At 40.1% G+C, this 22,772-nt stretch overlaps 1 protein-coding gene across 6 annotated transcripts in view; it reads left to right on the top strand.

Annotated features, from left to right (window-relative positions):
• Positions 1 to 22,772, top strand: part of HELZ (helicase with zinc finger) — a 157,209-nt gene that overhangs the window by 22,877 nt on the left and 111,560 nt on the right. For all 6 annotated transcript variants that reach the window (XM_028087428.1, XM_028087429.1, XM_028087425.1 and 3 more), the window contains 4 exons: positions 4,467 to 4,694; positions 6,504 to 6,540; positions 17,887 to 18,011; positions 20,983 to 21,039. In XM_028087428.1, the coding sequence (XP_027943229.1) occupies positions 4,485 to 4,694; positions 6,504 to 6,540; positions 17,887 to 18,011; positions 20,983 to 21,039 (429 nt within the window). In that variant the 5' untranslated portion in view covers positions 4,467 to 4,484. The remainder of the gene's footprint in view (positions 1 to 4,466; positions 4,695 to 6,503; positions 6,541 to 17,886; positions 18,012 to 20,982; positions 21,040 to 22,772) is intronic.

Here is a 22,772-nt window from a genome sequence, read left to right as displayed (position 1 = left end):
ACTGGCAGTTTTTATTTTACCTGTGAGAAAGCACTTTTAATTTCTTCAGGAGTATGTGTAGCAAGGTCATGCTGTTTTCTGAAAAAGCAGAGAAAACAGTTGACTAAGACCTGTTCCGTACTGCGATCCACACTACAGCGAAGTACCTCTAGTGAGGTTCAGGTGGGACTTAGGTAGAAACTAATTTTCAGGACCTGATTAACAAAGGTAATTGTGGTAGAAACTTTCACATCCTCTTCTGGGGTAAGCTCTTGAACCTAATGAACCAGATGTTAACTCTAAGTCATTTACCCACAAAGCTCCTGACGTTAATAGTTCTGCCTCTCATCTCTACTTACGTGTTGTTATTGAGATTTCCCTGGTGAATATGTTTAGTGGCTAATGTTGACAAGAGCCATGTGATCTCCCTTTATAGCCACTTTTAGGGGTTATCTCGTCTAGATCAGTGACGTACAAATGTACTTACTTCTCCAAAGGCTATTCTTCCGTAATCATTATCAGTTTATTAAGGTGGATAAAATAGATGAAAATAATTCCTCTGTTAAGTAAGTAAAGTAGTTATGTAGAGTGCTGTTTTGTTTTCTATAAATACATTATTGTATGTTGAGATCAGTGTAGTGATTCTACTTTATATAAATTGAAAATTTGGAATTTTAGGGAAAAACAATAGCTAACACTTAACTGAACACTTACTGTGTGCCTGGCATTCTTATAAGTGTTCTACACCTATTATTTTACCTAAGCCTGCATTAGTCATAGGAGGTAGGCATTAGTTGTCTTGCCATTTTAGAAGTAAGTCGAGATACAGGAGGTTAAGTCACTTGCCCTGGCCATGCAGCTGGCGAGTGTCTGAGTGACAGGGCTGATGGTGAGTGAGGGGGTTGGTGAGTGCAGGGGGCTGGTGAGTTTTGAATGCAAGTTCTCTGGCTCTGAGCCTCTGCTTGGATCACTGTGCTGCCTTCTGTCCCTAAGAAAGATTTTAGGTTGTGCATTCTTGGGTTTTCTTTTCTTTTTACTTCTTGTAATATTTTCTAGATGTGGGCTGAGAGTTTTATAGGAAAGATTTGCTCATTCTGGGGTGTTTGGTATCCGTGAGTTTATCTACCTATTGTTGCTTTTATCTGGCAAGCAAACACTGTATGCTTGTTTGTATCAGTAATTCTCAATCAGGAATGATTTTACACCCCAGGGGACATTTGCTTATGTCTGCAGACCCTTTTAGTTGTCACAGGTTGGGAGAGACTACTGGCATCTAGTGGGTAGAGGCCAGAGACTACTGGCATCTAGGGGGTAGAGACCAGTGTTAAAAGCTGTTACTCATCTTAAAAAGCACAGGACAGCCTCCCAAAACTAAGAAGTATTTGGCCCATAGTGTCAGTAGCATCAGCTGAGGCCTGTATAATAAGTTAGTGATTATCTTTTAATGACATTCTTATGTCTAAGGGGCAAAGTCACAGTAGTAATATAGAAATTATTTTTGATTTTCGTTTGGTAATTGATTTCATCCAGATTGATGCATGTTTGTATAAGGAGCATGAATACCAACTATACCTTACATATTTAAGCTTTGCTAAGTCAAGCTGGGTCTTGTGGCCCATTGAAGGAGGGCTGAGGAAGTTGAAAGGGAGGCCATGTAGAGACTGAGGACTCAGTACTCTAGGTATTTGTTGTATTATTTATTTAAAGATTTATTTATTTAATTAATTATTTTATTTTTTAAAAAAGATTTTATTTATTTATTTGAGAGAGAGAGAGAATGAGAGATAGAAAGCACGAGAGGGAAGAGGGTCAGAGGGAGAAGCAGACTCCCTGCTGAGCAGGGAGCCCGATGTGGGACTCGATCCCGGGACTCCAGGATCATGACCTGAGCCGAAGGCAGTCGCTTAACCAACTGAGCCACCCAGGCACCCTCAATTAATTATTTTAAAGTGAGATATTTTATTTTAAGATTTTATTTATTCATCTGAGAGAGGGAGAGACAGAGAGAGCACAGCAGCGGGAGAGGGAGAGGGAGAAGCAGGCTCCCTGCTGAGCAGAGAGCCCCATGTGGGGCCCGATCGCTGGACCTGGAGATCATGGTGTGAGCCGAAGGCATATGCTTAGCCATCTGTGCCACCCAGGTGCCCCTGTTTATTTATTTTAGAGAGAGACTGGGAGAAGGAGAGAGGGAATCCTCAAGCAGATTCCCTGCTGAGTGTGGAGCCGGACATGGGGCTTGATATTGTGATGCTGAGATCACGACCTGATCTGAAATCAAGAGTTGGACACTCGGGGGCGCCTGGGTGGCTCAGTCGTTAAGCGTCTGCCTTCGGCTCAGGTCATGATCCCAGGGTCCTGGCATCGAGCCCCGCATCGGGCTCCCTGCTCGGCAGGAAGCCTGCTTCTCCCTCTCCCACTCCCCCTGCTTGTGTTCCCTCTCTCACTGTTTCTCTCTATCTGTCAAATAAATAAATAAAATCTTAAAACAAAGTTGGATGCTCAACCGACAGAGCCACCCAGGCGCCCCTATTTGTTGGATTATCTTGTGAATAACAGATTTTTTTTTTTATTGTTTTTGTTTTTGTGGTTCTTGTTAAAAGTTAATTTGCTAAATGTAGACATTTAAAATATCCTGTAATTTTAAAGCCATGTTTTGGTATTCTTTTAATTAAAAATTTCAAACTGAGAAAGGTAAAGAATATTATACCCATGTGCATACCAGCCATTTTAACAAATGCTAACAAAGGCTGAGGTCCTTTTTGAATCTTTCTTGGTCCATTCCTTAGAAATTTCTACATTTTTTGACATACAAGTATCACGAAGTTGAAGGGGCGCGGACCTCTGCTCATGTCTGTCCTTCTGCCTCACTCCTTGCCACTGTGTTTTGGGGGCCCGTCCGCGGGTGTCTCCCCTCGGCTTTCACTGCAGTGCAGAGGCAGCACGTGGCTGAAGAACAGCTGGGAGAGCGTGGGGCCAGGTAGTCATCATAGCTGGAGAGGCCAGGCAGGAGTGTACATGTGGGCTGGAGAGAGCCGAGAGGGACAGATAAGTACGTGGGGCCAGTCGGTAAGGTGGAAAGGAGGGAAGACTGGGAGAGCGAGTAAGGTGGGAGCAGGCAAGAAAAGCAATCTGCATGCTTGATGGAGCCGGTGACTAGAGGTCAGCGAGAGTGATCCTCTGAAGTAGTGCTGTGATCATCAGGTCAAAGGATTTTAGGTCTTCTCCGCGTAGGTTTTGTGCTCTTGCTGTGTGAGTGATCCAGCTAGGGAGCGGCTGTGCTTGAATTCTCAGTATCTCTTCCTTGGACCACCGTAGTGCTCTCTTATTAATGGCAATGCCTGCCTCTCACCAGTTCTTCACAGGATTTCTATATGAGAGGGTCCTTCCTTATTTAGTTATTTTTATTTTTATTTTTAAAGATTTATTTATTTGGGGAGAGAGAGGGAGAGAGAACCTTAAGCAGCCTCTGCACTGAGCGTGGAGCCTGACACGGGGCTTGATCTCATGACCCTGAGATCACAACCTGAGTCGAAACCAAGAGTTGGACACTTAACCGACTCTGCCACCCAGATGCCCCAGATTCTTTTCCTTCTTTGAAAATCTGTCCTGCTCCATCACCTGTGGAATAAAGCTCTCACTTCTTGTGGCATGTGAGGTCATCTGTCTCTCCTGCTCCTCTTTTCCCTGATGCAGCTGGAGTTTAAGTCACATAGTCTCTCCTCTCGTCATTTCACTTGAACTCCTCTCTCTGAAAAGCCCACATATGCTCTCCCTATCATCTCTGCGTGGTGAACTCCTGTTCACCTTTGGAGGCCAGCTCATGCCTTTCGGCAGATGGAATAAGTCTTTCTTGTAATCGTTCATTTGTGCTTGGCTGCTTTTGCTAGAATCGGAGTTTCTTGAAAGCAGTGACACCATGTTCCATCTTTGACTTCAGTGCTGCTAACACAGGGCTTAGCCTCGGGAAATCTTTGTTGAATTGAATTAATAGGCAGTTCAAACTTGGATTTTAGCCATTTTTTTTTTTTTTTTATGTTGGTGGGAAAAATCCTGCATGGTATAGATTTCGATTCTCTGCAATCACAACCACGGAATTGTAAGACTGAACTTGGGAGGTTTGGATATGAAACATTTCTGTACCTTCTGGTTTAAAAAAAAAAAAGAAACCTTCATGGTTTGTTGCACTCTGCAGTATTCAAAGTCATGTTTCATTTATACATTCGCCTCATTTATACATTTGATGTGTTGTTTGTATAATACTGACTTATGGTTGACATTTTGCTTGGATCTTAGTGAAGATTTCACAAAATATAAAAGAAGTGTAGATTTTGTAGCATCAGTAGCCACTGCTCAGCTGCAACTTGGTCAGAAGGCTGATGGAGAGTAACTATTCAGATAGATAATTAAACCAGCTGAGGTAGGAATGAGGCTACAATTTAGTAAGATTTTAAAACTTTCTCTGACTTGTTCTTTCTTCCTGCCTGTAGGATTTTTGTCCCTGAGTCATGGAAGACAGAAGAGCTGAGAAGTCATGTGAACAAGCGTGTGAATCACTTAAGAGGCAGGACTATGAAATGACCCTCAAGCACTGCACAGAGGCCCTCCTTTCTCTTGGCCAGTACTCCATGGCCGACTTCACAGGGCCATGTCCACTGGAGATAGAAAGCATCAAAATTGAGAGTCTTCTTTACAGAATTGCCTCATTTTTGCAACTGGTGAGTAAACACTGTTAATAAGCCAATGCCAAACCATGTAAAAGGGACTTTTTCACTGAGTGGGGACAGTTGTTGGTCATAATCACCTAATTCTGGGCTGAGGAGATGAGCGACCTGACTAGTGATTGCTGAATATGTTTAATTACAGCAACCGTTTTTAAGCCTTTAAATTGCACTAATGTATAACATTTTGGGTTATTCACTCATTCACCAAATATTTATTGAGTGTATACTATGTGCTGGACACTGGTCTAGGTACTTGGTATACATTGGTGAGAAAGAAAAAGATCCTTCATGGTATTTTTTCTATTAGGGGGACAGACAATAAGCCATAGATATTATATATAGGTAGACACTTTAGATTGTTAGAAGGTAGCAGTCTGCATGAAAAAAAGCCAGACAGGGCAAGGGAGATTGGGGATCCTAGGGTTAGGGAGGCAGTTGCAGTTTTAAATTGAGTGGTCAAGGTTGGTTTCACTGATCAGGTGATATGAAGGGAGTGAGCCATGTCAGAGTCTGGAGGAAGAGATTACAGGCAGAGGAAAGAGTCAGTGCGAAGACCCTGAGGCAGAAGCCTGCCTGGTATGTTTGAGACATAGCTAGATGGCCCCTGTGCTGGAGAAGAGTATGTGACAAGGAGAGGGTAACAGAACTAGATCCTGTGGGGTCCTCCAGGTCCCTGTAAGGACCTGTTTTTCTTCTACTTAAGATGGGGAGCTCTTGTGGGTTTTTTAAATTTATTTATTTATTTATTTATTTATTTATTTAAAGATTTTATTATTTGACAGAGAGAGACACAGCGAGAGAGGGAACACAAGCAGGGGGAATGGGGGAGGGAGAAGCAGGCTTCCCGCTGAGCAGAGAGCCCAATGTGGGGATCGATCCCAGGACCCTGGGACCATGACCTGAGCTGAAGGCAGACGCTTAACAACTGAGCCACCCAGGCGCCTGGGTTTTTTTAATTTTAATTAAAAAAATTTTTTTTTTTAGGTTTTATTTATTTGTCAGAGAGAGAGAGAGGGAGAGAGAGAGGAGCACAAGCAGGGGAAGCGGCAGGCAGAAGGAGAAGCAGGCTCCTCGCTGAGCAAGGAGTCTGATACGGGACTTGATACCAGGGCCCTGGAATCATGACCTGAGCGGAAGGCAGACGCTTAACTGACTGAGCCATCCAGGCATCCCTCTTACGGGGTTTTGAGCAGAGGAGTGGTATGATCTGATTTGGCAGGAATTCTTTGGCTTTTGTATTGAGAATAGGCTATAGAAGGGTAAGTGTAGAGGCAGGAAGACTAGTTTGGAGGCTGTTGGAATAATCCATGCCAGAGATGACTGTGGTTCAGACAAAATGGTAGCAGTGGAGAGAGTGGGAAGTGCTTTGGTTCTGGTTCTAAGTTGAAGATAGAACTAGTAAAGATTTCTTAATCCGTGAATGCAGGGAGTGAAAGAGAGGGAACCATCACAGATTCCTTACTTCAGTGTTGTTTTGTCTGAGCAATTGGAAAGTGGAGTTTCCTTCCTTCAGTGAAGTCATTAGCTGAGGGTGATCATGAAGGAGGAGGCTCTGGTGATTTGGAGCTAGAGAAAATGAGAAGTCGGGTGAGTAAATGGACAGGGAAGTACATTATAATGTTTATTTGTAGAGTACTATGTAATCCTCAAGAGAGCACATGAGTTGGTTTTGCTCTGTGAATATTATATTTGAAGCATTAATAATTAAACTTTGAAACAAAGCAGAGCTCTTTTTGGATAAAATCTGTGTTAAGCAGCCCTTGAGCTACTTAATTTAATCTTGTATCTTTTTTTATTTTGCAGAAAAACTATGGGCAAGCTGATGAAGATTGTAGGCATGGTATGTTTAAAAATGGGACTTTTCTACTTTGAAAATTTTGAGTTATTTAAATGAGCAGTGTTTAAGATTTGATTTTTTTATATGCTAATTTCAGGAGAGATTATAATATTTTAAACCCTCCACCTTACAGTGATGACTAGTAACTAATTTAGATGACATCTTCCTTGCCTTGATGGGTGTACACTTGAACATTGTTCCTAGTCATGAGTGGGAACATTGATAGTGTCCTTTTCACGTTTGTGTATTTTTAAGTCAATAAGAGCCAAATTTTAAGAACTGTAACACACATTGATTAAATGTTAAGCTTGGGTCAATTGAAATGTTAGCTTGTTCTTCCTAAAATGTTTTTTTCCCTTCAGTAGAGGATTTCCCTTAGAGAGGAGAGACTGTCTAGGGTGCTCCTTGGTGCTTTTTCCTGTTTTCTTTGGGCGAGAAATTAATAAAAAGATTCTTGCTCTTTGGGTACTCATAGAATAGGAATCGTTTTCTTCCTGATTGCTGCCAGTTCACTGGAATGAATTGAGTGAGTGGGAGAAGGGGTTCAGCGTGCATTCTCACACACCCTTGGTGGGATTTTTTGCACAGCTCAGTGATTTGAGTACTGTAATGTTTCATTTATCCAGAATTTGGGGGAGGGGTGCTGAGGTGCTAAACTGAAGTTAAGCTTTTTATTACGCTTTTGTATCAGAACTTTTGAAAGTATTAACTGTTTTTGTTGTAAACCTTAAAAACTATTACTCCTGTGGCATATTGGACATAACCATTCACTGAAGAATGTGAACCTCCTTTAATAAAATCTTTACTACCTGTGGACATTTAAAGTTACCCACAAGCCAAATAATAGTAAGTCAAATGATACAGGGGAATATGAAGAAGGGAATCATTTCCCCTTTTTAGCCCATCTGAAGAAATCCCTGTTACTAGTTTGCTGTATCTTTAGTATCTTTTTCCATAGTGACAAACACAAATGCTTATAATAATGTAGATAGGGGTTTTCCTTTAAAAATTAAAGAAGATTTATATGATCCCTACAAAGCATATTTCTTCCATACCAACAGATCATGGATATCTTTCTAAGTTCCACCACTTCCAGTTACTGCTTAATATTCCATACTATAAATGTTTCATATTGGGCATTCAGGTGGTTCTAGTTTTCTCGTTTGTTCATTATAATCCATCCTGTAATAAAAATATATTCTTTCTTAACTGTTGTTTCTGTAGGATAGTCTTAAAAGTTGGATGTCTGGGTGAAGGAGTTTTTTTTTTTTTTTTTAAGACATATTTAGGGGCACCTGGGTGGCTTAGTCAGTTAAGCATCTGCCTTTGGCTCAGGTCATGATCCCAGGGTCCAGGGATCGAGCCCCGCATTGGGCTCCCTGCTCCTCGGGAAGCCTGTTTCTCTCCCTCTCCCATTCCCCCTGCTTGTGTTCCCTCTCTCGCTGTGTCTCTCTCTGTCAAATAAATAAATAAAATAAAAAGTAAAAAAAATTTAAAAAGAGACATATTTATTTTTAGAGAGAGGGAGAGAGGGAGAGCAGGGTGGGTAGGGACTGGGGCAGAGGGAGAGGGAGAAAGAATCTCAAGCAGACTCCCTCTTGAGCATGGAGCTGGCCTTGACATCATGACCTGAGCTGAAATCAAGAGTTGGACACTTAACTGACTTCGCCACTCAGGCGCTCCTGGGTGAAGGAGTTTTAAAAGTTGGATATCTGGCTTGAAATTATATGCATATGCATATATACAATTATATACATAATATATATATAAATTATATATATAAATTATATGCACATATAATAATTGTATATATGCATATATAATATATGCATTTAATAAAATTATATGCATATATAAAAATTTTTTAAAAAAAGATTTTATTTATTTATTTGACAGCGTGCATGCACACACAGGGGGAGCCGCAGGCAGAGAGAGAGGGAGAAGCAGGCTCCTGCCTGAGCAGGGAGCCCGATGCGGGACTCGATCCTGCAACCCCGGGATCATGACCCGAGCCCAAGGCAGATGCTCAACTGACTGAGCCACCCAGGTGTCCCTATATGCCTACAGTTTTTTGTTAAAGATTTTATTTATTTATTTGACAGCGAGTGAGAGAGAGAGAGAGAGGGAGAGAGAGCACAAGCAGGGGGAGCAGCAGAGGGAGAGGGAGAAGCAGACTCCCCGCTGAGCAGGGAGCCCGACGTGGGGCTTGATCCCAGGATCCTGGGATCATGACCTGAGCCGAAGGCAGACCCTTAACTGACTGAGCCACCCAGACGCCCGAATATATGCTTAGAGTTTTAACAGACATTGTCAGATTTGTTTCTGATGCACACACGCAGCAGCAGTACATGAGAATGCCTGTGCCCCATAATCTCAGTAACACTGGAACCTGTCAGTCTTGATATTTTGCCAATCTCATGTGTGAGAAATGGACCCTCTTTCTTCACTTTTCACTCCCTTGAGTAGTAGTGAGGTTGGTACAGTCTTCTCATTTTGGAGACATACAAAGTCCCAGAAGGTTAAATGACTTGTGAAAAATCACAGGAGAGTAAGTGCTGTTAGTGAGGGAGCATATGGAAAATTTTTCAGTTGTTTTACTTAGCTTTTTAAAGTTAGATACTATTTTACAACTACTGAATTGCTAAAATAAATGTTTAACCAGGAACCTTTTGGGGGTGATGGATATGTTCATTACCTGTATTATGATGATAGTAACATGGTGTGTACATATGTGCAAACTTACCAAATTTATACATTAATTATATGCAGTGTTTTGTAGACCAGTTATACCTCTATAATGTTGGGGAAAAAAAGTTTAATGTCTAGGATAAAGTTGTAATGAAATAAGTATACTCTTGTGTTGGTGGAGTATGAGGGAGAATGCAGCATGGTATTATGTTTATACCCTTTGACCCACTAATCTCATTTCTGGGATGCTATCCCAAGTAAATAATCCAAAAGGAGGAAGAAATTGTATGTGGACTGGTGGTCATTGCAGTGCTACGTGTAAGAGTGAAAAATCAGCTTCCAGTAAGGGAGGACTTCTTTAAATATTATGCATTCCTTGTTACCATTTAGGTGATATGGAAGAACATGGAAAATGCTTACTTAAATGCAAAAGCAGTGTATATAAAGTTGTTTATTTGAAATAGATATTTGGGAATATTGGCCAAGTTTATATGTATGTATTGCTAGTTGTAGAGTTCTGCTATTAGATGAATTTTTTTTTCTTTTCAACTTTTGGTAATCTTATGTAAGAGAAAATACCATGGTTAGGCAGTGAGTTAGTAATAAAAAGCAAGTCAAGAATCTCAGCCTGTTAATTATTATACTGCTTTGTAATGCTGGAGAGCTCTGGAATAGCTCCTGTCTTACCGGCCCCAACCTTAGGTTTGCATTTTCTATACCGTATTGTTTTGACGTCTGTTCCCTTACTGTCAGGCTGTCAGTTTGCATTCCTTGCAACGCTCAACATGCCTCCTTGTGACTACCTTCTCTCTCTTTTCCATTTGCTGCTTCTGACTTTCTGATTTAATCAGAGAGGCAATCGTTAGAGAATTAAAAAACATTAAAAGTGTTTTTTGTTAATGAAGAAGTTACGATATTTTCCTGTAGGAAGATAGATGTTTTTAATAAACATTGACATTCTCAAGACTTAGATTGTAAGATTTTACCGTATTCATTTTTTTTCTGAGATATTTGAAAATAATGACAGGCATCATGATAATTAACCTCTAAATACATTAGTTTGCATCTTCAAAGATAAGGCCATAATTGCATAATCGCAGTTTTTTTTTTATTAACCAAATAAAATTGACAGTGATTCTCTAATATTACCTAAAACCCAGTCTGTAATCAGATTTACTTGGTTGTCCCCAAAATGTTTTTTATGGCTGATTTTTTTCAAGCCAGGAACTAATTAGAATCACAAAGTTTAAAGTTGGAATTTTACTTCAAAAAGAGTAAATAGATTCTGAGTAAGGACTTGAAGGGATCTTTTTTTTTTTAAAGATTTTATTTATTTAATTGACAGAGACAGCGAGAAAGGGAACACAAGCAGGGGGAGTGGGCAAGGGAGAAGCAGGCTTCCTGCTGAGTAGGGAGCCCGATGCGGGGCTCGATCCCAGGACCCTGGGAGCATGACCTGAGCCGAAGGCAGTTGCTTAACCAGCTGAGCCACCCAGGTGCCCCAGGACTTGAAGGGATCTTAAAAATTAACTACATAGGCTTTAAGTTCATGGACCTTGGTTCTCAGTTTGGTGTTGTGCTGTAGGTAGTGGTAGGTATCACACTTGAGCACTGGATAAATGAGGTGGGCAAGTCTGTTTTCATTATCTGAACCTAAGTTGTATTTGGCATGACAGGAACATTTTCCTGAAATAATTATTTTTCTTTGCCTTTGAAATATTGATTATACAGGAAACTGACAGTTTTTACATTAACACAATAGAGTAACACTGTATTTTAACTAATTGGAATTAAAACTAAGACTTAAAAAATAAAATAGAATGAGATAAATGGCAAAAGTGAAATCAAAAGAAAATATTATCAACTAAAGTATTGTGCTACATGTAGTATGTAGATCAAACTCAGTCGTCATAAACATCAATGAATATTTTTCAGTAAGCCTGCCAGATTTTTAAACCCTAGCTGAGAATGTCATTATTATTTTTTTTAAGTACTGTCTATACCCAATGTGGGGCTCAAACTGACGACCCTGAGATCAAGATTTGCATGCTCTACTGACTGAGCCAGCCGGGTGCCCGGTCATTAATTGTTTTTCAATTGATGTGTAGTTGACACACAGTGTTACATTAGTTTCAGGTGTATATAGCATAGTGATTCAACAGGTTTATACATTATGCTGTGCTCACCGCAAGTGTAGCCACCATCTATCACCACCATCTGTCACCAAACACTGTTACAGTTCCACTGACTGTATTCTCTGTGCTGTACCTTTCATCCCTGTGACCTATTCATTCCCTAACTGGAAAGCTGGAGGGTAGCTCCCACACCCCCCACGCGTTTTGCCCGTCTCCTCTCACCCCCAGCCCTCTGGCAACCATCAATTTGTACTCTGTATTTAAGAGTCTGTTTCTGCTTTTGTTTATTTGTTGTGTTTTAGATTCCACATATAAGTGAAATCATATGGTATTTGTCTCTGATTCATTTCACCTAGCATAATTCTGTCTAGGTCCATCCATGTTCTCACAAATGGCAAGAGCTCATTCTTTTTCATGGCTGAGTAATATTCCATAGTGTGTGCTACATCTTTTTTTTTTTTAAAGATTTTTTATTGATTTATTTGACAGAGAGAGAGACCGTGAGAGAGGGAACACAAGCAGGGGGAGTGGGAGAGGGAGAATCAGGCTCCCCACTGGGCAGTGAGCCCCATGTAGGGATTGATCCCAGGCCCCTGGGACCATGACCTGAGCTAAAGGCAGCTGCTTAACCGACTGAGCCACCCAGGCGCCCTGCATCTTTTTTTTTCTAAAAGATTTTATTTATTTATTTTAGAGTGAGAGAGCGCTTATGAGCAAGAGTGGGGGTGAGGGGCAGAAGGAGAGAAAGAGGGAAAGAATCCTCATGTGGGCCTCGATCTCAGGACCCTGAAATCAGGACCTGAGCCAAAATCAAGAGTCAGATACTTAACTGACTGAGACACCTAGGCACCCTTGTACTACATTATCATCATCATCTTTTTTTCTTTTTTTAAGATTTTATTTATTTATTTATTTGAGAGAGAGAGAGAGAGAGAGAGAGAGAACAAGCGGAGGGGAGAGAATCAGAGGGAGAGGGAGAAGCAGGCTCCTTGCTGATCAGGGAGCCTGATGCAGGGCGCGATCTTAAGACTCTGAGATCATGACTTGAACTGAAGGCAGATGCTTAACCCACTGAGCCACCCAGGTGCCCCTGCATATACTTATTTATTCATCCATCGGTGGACACTTAGGTTGCTTCCATATGTTGGCTATTGTAAATAATGCTGCAACAGACTTAGAAGTGCATATATTTTTTCAAATTAGTGTCTTCATTTTCTTTGGGTGAATAGCCAGTAGTGGAATTACTGGATTGTATGTAAATTTCTTAATTTTTTGAGGAACCTCCACGCTGTTTCCCACAGTGGCTGCACTAATTTGCATTTCTACCAGCAGGGCACAAGGGTTCCTTTTTCTCCACATCCTCACCAACACTTACTATTTTTTGTCTTTTTGATTGTAGCCATTCTGACAGGTATGAGGTGATATTTCACTGCAGTTTTGATTTGCATTTCCCTGATGATTAGTGATGTTGAACATCTTTTCATGTGTCTGTTGCCCATCTTTATGTGTTTGGAAAAATGTCTATTCAGGTCCTCTGCCCTTTTTTTTTTTTTAATTAACATTCTTAGTTTATTGATCCTCTCATGAAAAATTTGCACAACCACCACAGATAAAGCCACTGCAGCATCTTTACTCCTTCTGTTGTCCAATCTCCAGCTCACTTTTTGCCAGCACCAACGTTGGCTTTTGCAGTCCCCCTGACTTTCTTCATTCTGTTCTTACGTTCCTTTCGCTGTTTTCTTGATGTCTTTTTCTTCTCATACAGGCCATGTCTTGCAAGTCTGTGTTTGGGTTCATTTTTCTTTGCATAATCCAAGGAATCATAAATCATGCCAAAGCCGGTTGTCTTGCCACCACCAAAATGGGTTCTGAATCCAAACACAAATATGACATCTGGTGTGGTCTTGTACATTTTGGCTAGTTTTTCCCGAATTTCTGTCTTAGGTACCGTTGCCTTTCCAGGGTGAAGAACATCAATGACCATCTGTTTCCACTGAAGTAGTCGGTTAGTCATGAACTTCCTGGTCTGGATAGTTACTGTGTCGTTCATGATGGCGGTGAGGCTTCAAGCCTGCCCACTTTTTAATCGGGTTATTTTCTTGGTGTTGAGTTTTTTTTTTTTTTAAAGATTTTATTTATTTATTTGAGAGAGAGAGAATGAGAGATAGCACGAGAGGGAAGAGGGTCAGAGGGAGAAGCAGACTCCCCTCTGAGCAGGGAGCCCGATGTGGGACTCGATCCCGGGACTCCAGGATCATGACCTGAGCCGAAGACAGTCGCTTAACCAACTGAGCCACCCAGGCACCCTCTTGGTGTTGAGTTGTATAAGTTCTTTTTATATTTTGGGTATCAACCCCTTTTTGGATGTATTATTTGCATATCTTCTCCCATTGTAGTTTGTCTTTTTGTTTTGTTGATGGTTTCCCTTGCTGTGCAAAGGCTTTTTATTTTGGTGTAGTCCCAGTAGTTTATTTTTGCTTTTGTTTCCCTTGCCTGAGGAGACATATCTAGAAAAATGTTGCTAAGGCCAGTGTCAGAGAGATTACTGCCTGAGTTTTCTTCCAAGAGTTTTATGGTTTCAGTTCTTACATTTAGGTATTTAATCTGTTTTGAGTTTATTTTTGTGTATGGTGTAAGAAAGTGGTCCAGTTTCATTCTTTTGCATGTAGCTGTCCAGTTTTCCCAACACCATTTGTTGAAGAGACTCTTTTCTCCATTGAATAATTATTGCCTTGTTTGTTGTAGATTGATAATTTTGGAAAAATATCTTGATTAGGCTTAGCTTTTCTTTCTTTTCTTTAAAGATTTATTTATTTTAGAGAGCGAGAGAGAGAAGGGGGGCAGGAGCAGAGGGAGAGAATCCTCAAGTAAACTCTTCACTGAGCACAGAGCCTGACTCAGGGTTCGATCCCAGGACCCTGAGATCATGATCTGAGCTGAAACCAAGAGTCATACATCCAACCGACCGAGCCACCCGGTCGCCCCAGCTTAGCTTTTCAATGAAAAATTTTAGAGATAACTAAGGACTTGATGAAAGAAATAACCTAATATAGTGATGTCACTGAAAAAAATAGAGTTACACTCAACATTTACTGTATTTAAGGCTTATTTTAAATCACCTTTCTCATTGCATGTACTTCTTTACAAGTAAGGGGAATTAAATTTTAATTGTTGATTGTCTCCTTTTGGTAGCCAGAGGCTATCAGACCCTAAGAGAGGCTATTTTGTTGAAATAGTTGAATGAATATTCCTTTTTTTAAAAAAAATATTTATTTATTTGAGAGAGAGAGCATGAGAGAAAGAGAGCGCACAAGTGGGGGAGAGGTAGAGGCAGAGGGAGAAGCAGGCTTCCCACTGAGCAGGGAGCCTGATGCGGGACTCGATCGCAGGACCCTGGGATCATGACCTGAGCTGAAGGCAGACGCTTAACCGACTGAGCCACCCAGGTGCCCCTGAAATTGTCATTCTTCTCATTTCATCTTCTAGACAGTTTCTATACACCCAGTGATCTTAAGGACCTTATTGGCCCAATTCAGTGCCTTAACCTACTGAGCCACCCAGGTGCCCTAAATATTCCTTTAATATTACTTAGTTTCTAGTCTAAAACATTTCAAGTAAGACATATTACAAAAACTGAAGAATGAGAAGGGACGGAGACCTGAATATAGCAACAGAGGTAAGGTGTTAGGTCTCCTCCTTAGTAACTCCCAATAGACAGGAAGGAGCTGTTCAGTTTGGGAATAGTTGTGTGCTCACAGTAAAATCTCACGGATAGTTGGTGGGAAGAGAATTTTTCTGCAAGGCATTGTAACATTTTTACAATGCTCGATTAGATTATATTTTTAATGTTCTCTCTTTTGGCAAGTTCATTATTATAGCTAAGGCAAGTTTAATAATACACAAGGTTGTACTTTATTTTCTTTCAAGCTATTTCAAGGTATTACAGATAATAAGGGACCAGGTTGGCAATATCGCAATTTAATTTTGTTATATGATGTAATAGCGGGAGAGCTTTTTATCTATAAATGTTGACTATTTTTTTTTCTTTTTTGATAGTTCTTAGGGGATCCTGTTAGGCAAACTGAATTGCATTTTAGGGCAACAGTTGGCATAAGCTATATCAGTACTGATTCTTTTTTTTTTTTTTAAAGATTTTATTTATTTACTTGAGAGAGAATGAGAGAGAGAGAGAGAGAGAGCATGAGGGGGGGGAGGGTCAGAGGGAGAAGCAGACTCCCCGCTGAGCAGGGAGTCTGATGTGGGACTCTATCCCGGCACTCCAGGATCATGACCTGAGCCGAAGGCAGTTGCTTAACCAACTGAGCCACCCAGGCGCCCAGTACTGATTCTTGTCTAAAAAAGGGAGAGAGAAGAAAAAAAGGAAACATAATTTTGACAAATATTCAGGCCTTCAAACATAAATGTAATGCAAGAACTTCTGCAAAATAAAATTTGGCAAATACCTTGTACAAAACCAAAGATCTGTGAGAGGTGTTTTTGTAAACTATCGTGTGATTTAATACGCTTTAAACATGACATAATCACCTGAGGTTGAAATATTCTTAGGGTTTTTTTTTGTTTCCCTGAAACATTCTTTAATGCTTGACAACTAGTTTCTTAATATTCCAGTTACTGAAAAGGAATTAGGATATTTCCTTAGCAGTTCTCAATACTGAAGGGGAAGGTAACGTCTAGGGAACTCTTACGAGGAGACTGTGCTAGATACTTTACGTAATTAACACAATTAATCTTTACCACAACCTTATTGGGTAGCTTCTGTCACCTCCATTTTACAGGGGAGGAAGCAGGCTTAGCGAATGTAAGTAGTCCAGCCCTTAGTAGGACTGTCGTTTCTTCTTTAAAGCATTTTATTATTCAATCCTTACAACAAATTTATATGTGTTTCTATTTTACAGATGACCACACTGAGGGCCAGAGAGATAAAGTGATTTGCTACAGGTCATATTTGAATAGTTTTAGGAATAGTAAGAGCTGAGGGAGATGTGGGCTTACTGGGGAATTTTATAAGATGTTCAAGACATTCTTAATGATACTCTATTGGAGTTAATCACTTACTGGAATTATCCGGGGACAGTTGAGTAGATCTGTAATGTGGATGGAGTGAGACAACAGGTTGGCCCAAACTAAAAGTAATTGAATAAAACCTTCTTAAATACAGAGGGACTGCAACTTTCAATTTAGTAATCTGCTTCAATAAAGGATATATACATAAAGATGTTTATTGCACTGTTAGTTTCGATAGTTAAAAATTGGGATTGTTCTGGAGCCAGGCAGTAGTTAAATAAATTGATGTATCCACTTGATGGAACGCCATATGGGCAATAATACGATGAGCATAAACACTCTGAGAACCATGGAAGATACTGAATGTGCCAAGGGAAAACAAAGCAGAATACAAACTATTGTATTTATATCAGTTACAATCATGTAAAAATTATGTAAATATTGATAAAAATTGGAAGAGAAAATGAGTAAGTGAAGTGAAGAAAATGAGTAAGTGAACTACTCAAGTAGTTGAGTGATGAACTTATGGGGAATTTTTATGTAGAATTTTATTAGTGTTCTTGTAATGTTATTTGTATAATGGAAAAATTGAACAACATAATGAAAGGATATGTTCAGTACAACTAAAATAAATACATTATGAGCAGACCCAGTGGACTTTAAATACGCAGTATATTATACTGATACTTACACATTTCCTTGGAAATAATTAGAAAAAAATGCAATTTCCAAACTATTTTCTCTCAGCAAATTATTTTCTTGCAAAGGAAGCTAAAGTGTGTACAAACTAAAAATAGAATCTTGGACTTAGCAGCGAAGAGAAAGATACAGATTGTTTTACTAGTTGAGCCATTAGCAGTTGCTGTGAGAAATCATCTCAAATGACATGGCAGAAAAATGAGTATATTCTGTATTTTTAGAAATATGTGCTCCTGTGATTGTATTAAATCTGTAAACCACTTGCAAACAACTAGGTTAGCATTTTCTGTGGCCATGTGACAATTAAGTTCTTAGTTAATCTTGCTGTTTTTGATAAAAGCTAACTCTTAGCTGCTTAGGAATACCACATGTTGAGATTTGCAGCTTCTATTCTTTTGCATTTTAATGGGACTGGATCTCTTGTTTCACTGTTAAAAATGTGGAAACTTTCTTCAGAAAATATCTTTGCAGTTAAGAGCCCTCATTTACCCGGAATTACAGGCTGAGTGGTATTTTTCACTGGAGAGAGAGCTTTAAGATGAGCTCTTCTTCCTGTGACTTTGATGTGATCCTTCCTGGCTGTAGGCTGCTAGTGGGTTAGATAAGGTGGATTCCACCATGTTTTTTCTTGTCTTTATGTATGTCTCGGACAGAACTGAAACATCACTGCTTTCTACTAGTACTTGAAGTTAATTCTTTTAGTGTGTAAGACTGCATCTTTGTGATAGTGTACTAATGTTATAATCAAGAAAAATTTGCATCTAACGTTACATGGTTAATGCTGGCTATTCTTTCCTGACAGTGCTGGGAGAAGGCCTGGCCAAGGGAGATGGTGCCTTTCAGGCAGTGCTTTGCTGCATGCAACTGAAAGGAAAGCTTCAACTGGTATCCAACATTCTTGCCAAGTCACTGACAGGAGAGTCCCTGGTACGTTGATGAGCTCTAATTCTGAATGTGTGAAAATGGATTCATTCATTTGACTCCTTAAGCATATTGTGGGGGGAAAAGTAATTAAGTTTGCATTTTTCCTTTTACTTCCTTTTATTAGAGATCAAAGTTCATGAGTATCTTTAGATACTCATTTCTCTTCAACAACCTGATGTTTAATCACTGGGTTCTTAATGGTTTGTGATAATATATATAAGAATAGCAGGTACTTTTTAGAACTTTGAAAGTATAGGATAACTGGATAACTGAATGGTTTTCTTTAAAGATGTCATTTAGGGACGCCTGGGTGGCTCAGTCGGTTGAGCGTCTGCCTTCTGCCCAGGTCATGATCCCAGGGTCCTGGGATCGAGCCCCGCGTTGGGCTCCGTGCTTGGCGGGGAGCCTGCATCCCCCTCTCCCTCTACCTGCTGCTCCCCCTGCTTGTGCTGTCTCTCTCTAATAAATAAAATCTTAAAAAAAATAAAGATGTTATTTAATAGAACCTGGGAATATGTTTGGGTTTTAATTAGTTAATTATTTTTGTGAGTAAAGTGATAGAAGTTTATTAAGTGAAGATACAGAAAAAGCTCTCAAGAGTGAGAGGGGTCCTGACATGGTTGCACTATTTAATTTATTTTTTAAGCAAGGTCTAGGTCCAATGTGGGGCTTAAACTCACAACCTTGAGATCAAGAGTGTGCTCTACCAACTGAGCCAGCCAGGTGCACTCCTTATTTTTGGGGTTTATTTATTTATTTATTTATTTACTTACTATTATTTATTTGAGAAAGAGAGGGAGTGAGTGTGAGAGAGCAGGAGCGGGGGGCGGGGAGTGGGGAGGAGCAGAGGGAGAAGCAGACTCCCTGCTGAGCAGGGAGCCCAACGTTGGGCTCTATCCCAGGGTCCTGGGATCGTGACCTGAGCCAAAGGCAGATATTTAACCGACTGAACCACCCAGGCACCCGTATAGTTTTGGATTTTAAAATGCTCCTGTGGACATATGATTGTATAGGGTTCTTAAGTCCAGTCATTTATTTTATAAAATGTTTAAAGTTACCTAAACTAAGTAATAATTACTTCTGTTTCTGAAGATGTTATGGGTGTAAATTAATATTCCACTCTCACCACTCTGATGGAATGACCTAATTCTGTTCAGATTTTGGAATAATTTTTTGTAGGTAGCATTTAATTTTCTAGAGTTTTTTTGGTTTTGGTTGAGATAATTGAGGGACTACATTTTGGAACTTTAGAATTGGCAATCTATAGAAATGAGAAGAAAAGATGTTAAAACTTTTTTCACCAGTTGGTTACTGTTATAAAATTTGTGGATATTTCTGAGGAATCAATGGAAAATAGGAAAAGCCAGAAAGTATTTGTATACGTTGCTATATAGCGTGAATTCCCTGCACCTCACTTAGTCTTCGGAATCGATGTAAACTGTGAAAATCTGGAGTGTTTTCACTGCAAATAAATATATTTGGTTGGGGAAAAAAAGAAATTAGGGAAGTACTTGGTATACTGCTGAGTGTAATGTAATGACCCACCTCAGGGGGTAATTTAGTCATTTTCTGAGGGATTATTGTACAGTGAATTATTTAATTGGTTTAACATTGTGTTTGTTTTTTTTTAAAGATTTATTTATTTATTTTAGAGAGAGTGAGAGAAAGCACGGGGAGGGGCAGAGGGAGGAAAGAGAGATTCTCAAGCAGACTCCCCGCTGAGTGTGGTGCCCCATGCAGTGCTCTGTCTCATCACCCTGAGATCACGACCTGAGCCGAAACCAAGAGTCGGATGCTTAACCGACTGTGCCACCCGGGTGCCCTGGTTTAATATTGGTTTTTGATTTCACCAAATTTACAAGTGAATGTAAAGCTAAATTGTATTACTAATATAGCAAAATTGGATAGCTATTTAGTTCTAAATAGACGATAAAGAATCTATTTCTTCTTTATTTTATTTTTTTAAAGATTTTATTTATTTGACACAGACAACAAAAGAGGGAACACAAGCAGGGGAAGTGGGAGAGGGAGAAGCAGGCTTCCCGCTGAGCAGGGAGCCCGATGTGGGGCTCAATCCCAGGACCCTGGGATCATGACCTAAGCCCAAGGCAGACACTTAACGACTGAGCCACCCTGGCGCCCCTCTTCTTTATTATTAAGATAATTCTATCCTTAAGGAAGTTTTCAGTATAAGTTAAGCATATTACACAGTTTTATCTGTTGGGTTTTTGAATTTAAAACTAGGAAGTATTTGCTTTTAAATCTCAAGGTGAAATTTGAATTTCAGAAGAGTGACTATTTTGCTTGTTTTCCTTCAACTGCTTTATTAATGAACTATCTTTAAAGAGCAATGATCAGGGCACCTGGGTGGCTCAGTCAGTTAAGCGTCTGCCTTCGGCTCAGGTCATGGTCCCAGGGTCCTGGGATCGAGTCCCGCACCGGGCTCCCTGCTCAGTGGGGAGCCTGCTTCTCCCTCTCCTCCCCACTTGTGCTCTCTGTCTCACTATCTCTGTCTCTCTCTCTCTCAAATAAAATCTAAAAAAAAAAAAAAATTTAAAGTGCAATGATCATCTTATGTTAATCTGAATCATGGATAACTGATTGAGTTCACCATTTTGTAAATATAAGCCCATTAGTTTTTTGCCGGGGGGGGGAGTTCAAAATAAGTGTAGGTTTATTTTTCTCTTTGCATATCCTATCTTGCTTTTCAGCGACACCGGTGTTAATATTTTATTGAATTGATTCTAAACTCTTATACAAGGTGAATAGTGTTTTAGGCCACACTTTGTATTTTGTCCTTCTTACAGATGATTAGCTTTATTATCACCATTATAATGGTAGTGGGATGGGAGATGAGGGTAGCATTGTCCTTTTACAGATAAACCTTAGAAACAGTGGAGGAATTGAGTTATGCCCCCATAGCAAAGAACAAATATACTAACTGGGTTTTGCCTTTTTCATCCACCCTTTTCAGAATGGGATGGTAACAAAGGATTTGACAAGACTAAAAACACTTCTCACAGAAACAGAGGTAAGACTATTTCAGTGGATCTCTTTGGAAAGAGTTTAACTCAATCTGGCTATAGTAAGTGTTCTGTATTCATATTGGAAAATCTTTGGGCATCAGCCAAGAAAGCAAGGCTGTTAAGGTGGGATGGTGGAACTTCCGGCTGCCTTTTCTAACCCATCTTGGTCCCATCCCAGGAATCTTGCTTCTTCTCACGTCTCCCCTGCACCCCAGGTCTTCTGTTCCTAATTCTTGTTAGCGGTCTCTGGCCAACAAGTGGAAAGATGATTGGGAAATTTTAGTGTTTAATTACATCTGGCTGTTAGAAAATATACTGTCCTTAAAAATGAGATACCCCTTAAGCCTTCTTTTTTTTTTTTTTTTTAAAGATTTTATTTATTTGACAGAGAGAGATAGCGAGAGCAGGAACACAAGCAGGGGGAGTGGGAGAGGGAGAAGCAGGCTTCCCGTGGAGCAGGGAGCCCGATGTGGGATTCGATCCCAGGACCCTGGGATCATGACCTGAGCCGAAGGCAGACGCTTAACGACTGAGCCACCCAGGCGCCCTTAAGCCTTCTTTTTAAAGCAACTAAAGAGGTCTGTGATTTAAGGACTGGTTTTAGAGAATGGAGTTTAGGAGGTGGAAATAATGTGTATCAGGGTAACTGGTGAACAGAAACGTGCTCTGGTGAAGCACTTGAAGGGCACATGGAAGGCCAGGGGACAGCAGTGGCATGGAACAGGCCCATAGCTTTGTAAATTTCAAATTTCTGTTCCTCATACAGGCATATAAAAGTATTTTTATTTAGATGTCTCTTTAAAAAAAAAAAAAGATTCTCTCTCTCCTTCTCTCTCTGCCCCTCCTCCCACCCCCTCCTGCACTCTCTCTCAAAAAAAAAAGAAAAAGAAATAAATAATAAATATACCAACCAATCACTTTACAAGGCTTCCATTTATAATAAAAGCTGACAAAAGTAGTTGTTTTTAAAATTAATTTATTTATTTGAAGGGGTTGGTGCACACATGTGTGTGAGGGAGGGGAAGGGTATAGGGGGAAAATCTTCAAGTAGACTCCCCGCTGAGTGCAGGGCTCGACGCAGGGCTTGATCTTACAGGCTTGAGATCATGACCTGAGCCCAAACCAAGAGTCGAATGCTTAACCTGCTGACCCACCCAAGCACCTTCTGATTCGCTTATTTATTAAGAAAACTGGCACCTACTATGTGCTAGGTCCCATTTGTGTTGCTGGGAATCCAGCACTGACCACGATACCCATAGTCTGGGAGGTTAAAGTCCTGGAGAAGAGATAGACAACAAACAAATAAATTAATTAGACAACTATAGGTGTAATTCACATTGAGGAAAGTGGTATGAGGGGAAAAAGGTAAGCTTTCTGTGATGGAAAAATTAACTGGATTGGTTGGTCAGAGGCTGAGATAGCTAAGCAAAGAACTGAGGGTTAAGAAGGTGCCAGTCCCATGGTGAGTGAGATGGAGGGTGCTCCACATGGGTGGAGAGAAAGAACAGAGGCCCAGGCGTAAACTCTGAGCTCCTGTAGATTACTTTTCCAGTTCTAAATCTAATAACACGTCACACGTATCGACAAATGTTAAGCAAAGAAGACAGTCATGAATTGCACGAGCTGGGTAAAGATACTATTTGTTTTGCTACAATTACATAGGCTTTAAAAAAAATGTTTATTTTCTTTGTCTTACTATGAATGACCTGAGTGTCAGTAAGCTCTAATTAACTTCAGG

Source organism: Eumetopias jubatus, unplaced genomic scaffold, assembly GCF_037043125.1.
Source record: "Eumetopias jubatus isolate StellerSeaLion01/CBP00866 unplaced genomic scaffold, mEumJub1_p1.0 scaffold_10, whole genome shotgun sequence".
Classification (NCBI taxonomy): domain Eukaryota; kingdom Metazoa; phylum Chordata; class Mammalia; order Carnivora; family Otariidae; genus Eumetopias; species Eumetopias jubatus.
The sequence above is the reverse complement of the archived record's forward strand: the minus strand, read 5'-3'. Positions and strand labels throughout refer to the sequence as shown.